At 41.0% G+C, this 8,459-nt stretch overlaps 1 protein-coding gene across 2 annotated transcripts in view; it reads right to left on the bottom strand.

Moving 5' to 3' along the window:
* Positions 1 to 1,228: 1,228 nt before the first annotated feature.
* Positions 1,229 to 8,459, bottom strand: part of LOC115376136 (serine/threonine-protein kinase 26-like) — a 28,865-nt gene continuing 21,634 nt past the window's right edge. Inside the window, exons 7-12 of one of the 2 annotated variants that reach the window (XM_030075606.1) lie at positions 7,558 to 7,743; positions 4,744 to 4,886; positions 4,019 to 4,115; positions 2,986 to 3,048; positions 2,329 to 2,456; positions 1,229 to 1,577 (exon numbers count right to left, since the gene is read on the bottom strand). In XM_030075606.1, the coding sequence (XP_029931466.1) occupies positions 1,562 to 1,577; positions 2,329 to 2,456; positions 2,986 to 3,048; positions 4,019 to 4,115; positions 4,744 to 4,886; positions 7,558 to 7,743 (633 nt within the window). In that variant the 3' untranslated portion in view covers positions 1,229 to 1,561. Of the gene's footprint in view, positions 1,578 to 2,319; positions 2,457 to 2,985; positions 3,049 to 4,018; positions 4,116 to 4,743; positions 4,887 to 7,557; positions 7,744 to 8,459 lie in introns of both variants that reach the window. The other variant, XM_030075605.1, reaches the window with a different exon arrangement.

Here is an 8,459-nt window from a genome sequence, read left to right as displayed (position 1 = left end):
AAACTTAAATATTTATTCATAAAACTCTAGATCCCCTACAAAAAAGAGACTACATTTCTGAAAAAATCTTACATCTTTCATTTTACACCTCCCCGTCCCTTCCCCCGCAAAAAAAGCATGTTCGTATCCCTTATGATATATATTTATATATATATATATATATATAAAAGATGAAAATATACAATGACCAAATGTTATAGTGTCTTTGGTACAAAATATCAGTGACAGCTTTGATTGCAGCTCCCTTCATGCAGGACAACACTCGGATTTGAATGTCGTTCCAAAGTTCAAGTCAAAAAATCTCAACGGCGAACCCGTTTCAGGTCCGCTTGTGTTTGGGGGGACGCGCCGAAAACGACCACGGATGTGTGTTTTCCGGAACTGGACGTGTTTTGAAAATGTTTTTCAAGAGTGAGAGCAGCGCGTCGAGGTTGCTTTGCCTCTAGAAAAACATAGAAAAGCTTAGAATAATAATAAAAATAAAAAAAAACTCATCCAGCCGTCTGCTTTTTGAGTTTATAATATGATTTTTCAGTGACTGACCCTCCTGGTCAGTTTACCTCAGAAACCATGGCAACCACCACCGCTCCCGTTGCATTAGACAGCGAGCAAACGATGCCGGATCTGTTCTTGAGCGTCAAAGATTTCTAAGACTTTAGCTTTACTGCAGAGGTGGACCAAATATCATTTAATGGCATTTATGGCTGCAATTGTTGCTGCAATGACACTTTAAAGCCTCGGCCGTGACCTTTGACCTCTGAAAACGCAACACAGAACCGGTCACTCCGCTTGACCTGGACCGAATGCAGTCGGGGAGCTGTAACGTAAAAGCCTCACCGAAAACAATAACAATGTATGTAATTATTGGCATATAGATTCATCTGTCTCAAGTGCTACTGAACAAATATATATATAAACAAGGCGAGTCATGACACGAAACATCCCACTGCTGCTGGGTGAGAACACAGTATTTAATATAGACATAAATAAATTTTTATTTAGCTGAGATTTTCTTTTTTGTCACAAAACAGGAAACCACAATAAAAAAAAAAAAAAAAGTGGCACCTGCTGTGGAAATTGACTGACACGGAAAAAAAAGCAAGGCCAATTCTGGTAGTTTTCAAAAGGACTGGAGGTAAAACGAACATTACGTGGCTTAATCCTCTTTTTTGGGGGGATTTCGAACAGCTGCAGCTCCAAAGGACATGTAGCAAACCCCAACTACCAACCCAATTTATGCTTTTTTTTTTTTTTTTTTAAACAAATGTATTGCTGTCGTTTAAAAAGATAGAAAGATGGTTTTCATCGGTCCAGCTGAGCAATATCTGAGGAAAGAAGGTCCTCACCAAACAGCAGTGAATCTATATATAGTGTGTATATTACATGTAGTGTGTGTGTGTGTGTGTGTGTGCACGTGTGTGTGTGTGTGTGTGTGTCCTGCGAGGAGTCATCGCACAGCAAAGCTCCTCTGTTTCCCATCATCCAGCAGCGTCGCCACATGAGGACACAGCCTCTCTTTGTCTTCACTTTGCACACTTTGTGCTTCCCGTCCGGCGTTTCTTCAGTTGGCGGAGAATCTGCGGGCGAGCGGCAAAGAGAAAGAGTGAGGGAGAGAGAGAGAGACAGAAAAATACCGGTCAATAAATGATTATAAAAGGAAAAAAATGTCCTAAACTCTTGACTTTTCCTTGAATCTTCCCGTTAATATCTTCAAAGTTGCATCTAATTAAAGCTCCATCACACTGACATCGAGTGAAATATTCAAAGCCGGGGTGCCACTGTCTTACGGCCGCAGCATCACAACAAAGAGAAAATATCTACATGTCTTGTGCATCATTTAGCCACATGTCCCTGTAATCCAGCGGGACATGTTTGGGATCTTAGGGATCTCCGTTAAGATTTTTTAATTCTAAAAGGTTTTGTGCGTTTGAACAAAGCTCGGCCACACAGCCGTGAGAAAACCAGCCCTGGGAGCGGCGGCGTTAAAAACAATTAAGGATTAGAGACAGATCCGATCAAGAAAGAGAACAACAGACAAGACAAATAATGATGGGAAAATGAAATAAAGAGAAACTGCAGATATGAAAAGAGGAGGAAAAATCAAAAGAAAGGGCAGTGATACATAAATGACAGAATAAAGCTGACACTGGCAGAGAAAGAAAGAAAATGAATAAAAGAAAGAGGAACAAAGGGCAACAAGAAACAAAGGAGGAACATGAGTCAAATAAAAAATAAAGACGAGAGAATGAATGTAAGACACAAAGTTTGAAAAACAAAAAGAGGCCTACGGGTGAAAAGAGACACGCAAAATGAACGTACTTCTGGTACCTGGCGATGATGTGCGTCACCATCCTATCAGTGATGCCCGGGCAGACGTCCTCGGCCAATCGGATGTTGCGCTCCAGCTCCTCGATCGCCAGCCGCTGCTCAGAGTGGTCTTTGTGCTGCTGCTTCAACTACAGAGGAGGGGGGTTGACAAAAAACAAACAAACAACAAAAAAACAGAAAACAGACTGTTCAAAATAATGAACCACCTTAACTCAATCCTTCAATCATTTTTCACTTTTCGCAAAAGCCAAATTAGGTCACACCGAAATAATTTACTGGCCTGATTTCACGTAATCCCGACCATGGATTTATCAAAAAAATCCAAAATGTGTAAATATTTTACTAATATTATACCCATACACACACAGCCTGGCTGATGCCAGTCTGTAGAGAGTGGTGTTCATAGGCTGACACACACACACACACACACACAAACACACACATTTCCAGTGGTTGTATGCCCTAACTTGTTCAGTCGGTAAGGGTGTAACATGGCTCCATTTATCAATTTGATGATCATTGATCCAATATGCAAAATGCAAAATGAAAACATCAATCCATATGAGCGTTTTAATGAGTGTATTTAGACTTAGTGCTCTGTGTGTCCATGTGTCTGTGTGTCCGTGTGTGTGTGTGTGTGTTCATGTGTGCACTAACCTCAGTGAAGACGGGGGAGATGACTGTTGTCAGGCTGGTGGATTTACTCAGCTGATCCTGAGCCTGAGGAGAGGAAGAGGAAGAGGAGGAGGAGGAAGAGGGGAGGTGCACAAATAGAGGAGAACAAAAAACAATGAGGAGATCAAATTTGGCAAAAGAGCAGGTTCTGCATGTAATACAGATCCAATCCAAATCCAAAATAGATATTTACCTTTTGAAATAGTGAATTTTATTCATGCCAAATGATGGTTGGTAGGAAAAAAAAACACTTTATATGTTTGTTGCTTAAATTTTGAGACCTTTTTCTTACATAACCGTTGAATTTGAGGTTAGAACCACATCTGCTTTGAAATACTAACTGATGCAGCTGCAGAAACAACATTTTACAAAATGGATATTGATAAAAAAAAAAAAAAAAAAAAAAAAAAAACTTAACTCTAGACAATGGTCATAAGGTTTCCTCCAATTATTTTACAATTAAATTATTTCATAAAAAAATTTCATGGCTGTACTCCTGCAGTGTAAAATAACTTTTAAGATTAAAGAAAAAAAAATTCTTCTTCCCAGCAGAAACTTTGCAGACCATCTACAGTTTAGTCTCATTTTCATCCACATTTCTCCTGCAAATTTTATCAACAAGTTATAAAAAATACAAACTTTGCGCCATTATTGAAAATTTCCAGACTTTTCCAAAATTTTAAAAAATAATTTGCAATTTTCCACGTGTCCCAGTGTTCAAATTCCATAACTTTCCAGGACTTCCAGGACTGTAGGAGCTCGGGTCACAGCTGGTGGCGTTATCAATAACTGATCTGTGATTTTGTGTCGCTGACTGATAGAAAACTGATCGGCTGAGCAACAGGACACACAGTCGATAGGATTTTACCAATAACGGTGTCTCCAGACTGTTTGGAAGCAGGCAGGTGATATATTTAACTTTCTTGGGGTGCTTACACATGCGCGCACACACACACACACACACACACACACACACACACACACACACACACACACACACACACACAGTACTGACCGTCCCATTAAGCACCTTCCTGCCCTCTGTCTTCTTCTTGCGGACGGTGGTGAAGCTCCATTCTGGAGACTGGCTGTTCTCCTTGTTACTGGACTCACTGGACACACACACACACACACACACACACACACACACAGAAACCTTATTAGCTGGTTGTGCAAACCAAGCCACAGACTGTAGTATTCAGTTAAATACACAATTTCTGTCAGTCAAACACACACACACTGTTAACTTTATTCACACTGCATCTTTAGATTGTTTTTAGACCTGAGCATATTTTGTTTTATAGGTAAAATATGATAAATTAAACCGTAATGATCCCTGTTATGTGAGCATCGATAAAAATAGAAGAAAATCCAGCAGAGGAAAAAAAAGACAGCAGAACCAAATAAGGAAAACTAGGCGTGAAAAAACATTTTGTCAACTGAAATTAAAATGAAAACAAAGCTTAACAACAACGAAAATGATAACTAATTGTGTTGTGTGCTTACAAAACTAACTAAAAGCCAACAACTAACACTGCAGCTAATAAACACTAAACTAAAACTAAGCATTTCCAAAAAATAAAAACTGAACTAGCAAACCGAACGAATTAAAACTAAACTGAAACTGAAAACAAAACGTCAAAACAAAATAAAAACTAATGAGCCTTTAAATAAACTCAAAAACAGAATGGGTAAATATGGATTAAAGAGGGAGGAGAGAGCGAGGGCAGCGTCCCGTACCCGTCGGAGTCGTCGGAGCTGCTGTCGCTGTGGCCCTCCTCCTTCCACCGCCGGTACCTGTCGATCAGCTCGCTGAGGTAGGACGTCTTCTTACAGTGTTTGACGATGAACTTGTGCTTGAGCAGCTCCTTGGCTGTCGGCCTCTGCGGGGGACAGGAAGAGGACGGATGGAAAACACACCTTTACCGGAACCGAAAACACACCTTTACAGAACTCAGTGGCCTATCAGCTGATTTCTCCTGCTCTGACGGGGATTAAAGGCTGTTACATCCACATGTCCACATGTAAGAGCCGACTGATCCAATCAAAACATCGACTCACACTGCAAAAAGTCCAAATCTTACCAAGATTATTTGTCTTATTTCAAGTAAAAATGTCTTATTTCTTAAAATAAGTCATGATCAGCTCAGAAATAACTTGTCTTTAGACAATTTTCACTTGTTTCAAGTGAAAATTTACTTGAAACAAGAAACAAATTTTGCCAATGGAACAAGCAAAATTGTTCACTTGTGTCACAAGTAAAATTTGCTTGTTCCATTGGCAAAATTTGTTTCTTGTTTCAAGCTAATTTTCACTTGTTTCAAGTAGATTTTCACTTGAAACTTGAAAATTGTCTAAAGACAAGTTATTTCTGAGCTGATCAGGTCTTATTTTAAGTGTAATGAGATATTTTGACTAGAAATAAGACATTTTTACTTGAAATAAGACAAATAATCTTGGTAAGATTTGGACTTTTTGCAGTGCAGTTTTTATTCCTCCCACCGCCTGTTTGATTGGCGGCTCATCGGCACCTGATAACCCTCCGCCGGCCTCAACCGAGCCCAGAGGAGGCGTGCCGGGCTTTGAGGCCAATTTGATGCCGTTCTCACATCAACTTTAATGCCACAAGCTTCAACAGTGTCACCAAGTGAGCTCTACCGCAGTGTCAGCTATCTAGAGCCATAGTTATTTCAGGTCCAACAAGCGGGACATTTTCAGGACATTTTGCTGCACCGCTGGTTGGTCTTCAGGCTCCAGACACTACTGTTACCCTACAAGAGGAACTAAAGTCCTGCTGGAGGGGAGTACTGCAGAAAATACCCTGAAAACTTCCAGCTTTTGGCAACTTAACAGTACTTTAACAGTATTGGCGTATGTTCGTAGCAGGCTCAATTTCTTGTACCAAGCATATCAAGTAGGTCCAAAGTTGAGATAAAGTTTGGCGAGGGGAAACTCGGGGTCCCTTGACCTCTGACCTCCAGATATCTGAATGAAAATGGGTTCTCTGGGTACCCTCGGCTCTCCCCTTTGCAGACATGCCCACCTTCTGCTAATCCCATCATGCAGTTTGGGCCACAAACCCTGCAGTCCACATGTGTTCTTGTGGCCTGTTGTAAAATGGTGTGTTTGTGCAGACTGGGGCCTAAACAGTCTTGGAGCTGCATAAATTGGCTTTGACTGGAAAGCTGAGACTCTTGTGGATTCAATGAGCCACATTGGAGTCATGTGTGATGACGTTCGCCCCCATAGGAGCCATTTCACTGTAATTTCACAGCAAACATTTTTAAAACAAATTCTTATTCTTTATTTAAAAGGTCAACAATATTGTGCAGTTGTTGCATTGTTCTTTATTTTCTCAGGATTCATTTCTAAACTGTTGGTTGACAATGTATAATAATGTTGAATGTTTTTAATAAAGTTATTTGTTTAAGAAAGTGGCTTCCTGAGTACTTTTGCATTGTCATGTTGGTGTGAAAAGCGGTGCATAATCCACACATTTTCATTCTAGCTCAAAAATTCACCACAGTGGCTGCCATATCGATAACCAGTGAATTTTTCCCCCCTCAAAACTAGAAGATAGTGCTTAATAAGGAAACACTCATTTGTAACTGGGTTTCCTTGTATGTTCCTGCTGACTCAGACATGAAGAATTATTCATTCAGCGTTTGATATTTGACTTGTGCTTCAAGAATGTCGACGAGCGAGCAAGAACAAGACCGACAGGATTTTTAAAAAGAAGGGCTGAGGGACAGAGAGGCGCTGAAACTGCACTGCTCGTCCAGCAGGGGGCAGCAACAAGCTGCTGAATCAAACCGAGCTCTAATGGAGAGGAGAGCTGCCTTGAGGTGAAGGAAATGGGGAAAGAAAGAAAGAAAAACCTTGAAAATTTGTAGTTTCATTTTGTATTATTCTATTTCTTACACCAGAAAGCTGCATTATCTTTACTTGTGTTCTTTATGCTACATGAGTAAGCTTCAATAAAGCTTCAAAACATTTTTTGAAAACCCCTCCCTGCTTTCTTTTTCTGCCATCATGTGAAACCCGCCTCCTCACTTCCGACAGTGCAAATGGCAAGATGGTACAAATGTGCATTTTTTGGGTGTTCTTGCCTTAAAACCCGACTTTTTCTTTCTTTCCTAAATTGCCACAGCTGCCTCTCGGCGTAGGGGGTTCATTTATTTTGAGCAATCCAGAGTCGATGAGAGCTCAAAGACTTTTCCTCTGAACAGTTTCTCACCACGCGACACTTCGCCGCAGCATCCGGCGTCGCGCGGAAACGGGTTATGATACATTATAGAGAATATGCCCTTTTGAAACCGCACTGGAGGAGCTCTGAAGTTAACAAGGCTGTTTTTTTTTTTTTCTTTCTTTCTTCCTGTTGTGGTTTTTTTTTTCACCTGACACACGGACGGTTTGCTCGAAGTTTGTCCCGTCGACTCTTCCTGCACGATTGGGTGTCACCGTTTTCTAACAAAATCCACCCAGTGTGTGAACTTTGCATCTGCGTCAGGAAGTACCTGTGTGTGTGTAAGTGTGTGTGTGTGTGCTGCTTACGAAGGCCGGGTCCTTGTTGAGGCAGGACTCGGTGAACTCCTTGAAGCTCTTGGAGAAATCCCCGCTCAGGACGGGGGGCGCAGACTTGGGGATGTGGAACAGCACGCGCATCGGGTGCATGTCGGAGTTGGGAGGTTCACCCTTGGCGAGCTCGATGGCGGTGATACCCAGTGACCATATGTCAGCCTAGGATGAGGACACACACACACACACACACACACATCCAGTTAACACAGGTAAACACACATCACTGCAGCTACATTTGCAAAAGAGCTTTGGCACTGGCTCGATTTTTACAAGAACACACATTTGCACGGATATTTGTACATGTATACATAAACAGAGGTGGACACACACACACACACACACACACACACACACACACACAGTGATGCACATCCAGTGTGGCAGGCTCAATCCAGCTACCATATGTCAGGTGAAGGAGGGGCACACACACCTTACTACTGCTGCTGTTACTGGTATGGCGATATTTCAAACTTCAGTGTATCACAACGCAAAACTGCAACACAACATAAAGTGGTGTAAAAAAAAAAAAAAAAAAACGAATTGCGATATTAAATGAATCCCTGCGACCATCCATACCACAAGTGTCATTCCTTTTGTCTGAAAAACTGAGGTGAACTCGGTGAGATCGACACTTCACAAAAACGTGAACATAACAGGAGGGTTAAACGTACATTTGGAGAACTTTTTTTTTTAGCTATATCAGTGTATTTAATCTTAATTTATTATCTCTGTAGCGTGAATTTGATGTTAATGTATTATCTTGGCCTGTAACTATAGGCACGCATGTATTATTGACTCTTAATTGAGGTCTTTTGTGGGCATGACGGAGGGTACAAACACTAATTTCCATTTTTATGGATGAAATAAACTTGACT

The sequence above is a fragment of the Myripristis murdjan genome, chromosome 18 (assembly GCF_902150065.1).
Source record: "Myripristis murdjan chromosome 18, fMyrMur1.1, whole genome shotgun sequence".
Classification (NCBI taxonomy): Eukaryota; Metazoa; Chordata; class Actinopteri; order Holocentriformes; family Holocentridae; genus Myripristis; species Myripristis murdjan.
This window is presented reverse-complemented; position numbering and strand designations above follow the sequence as displayed.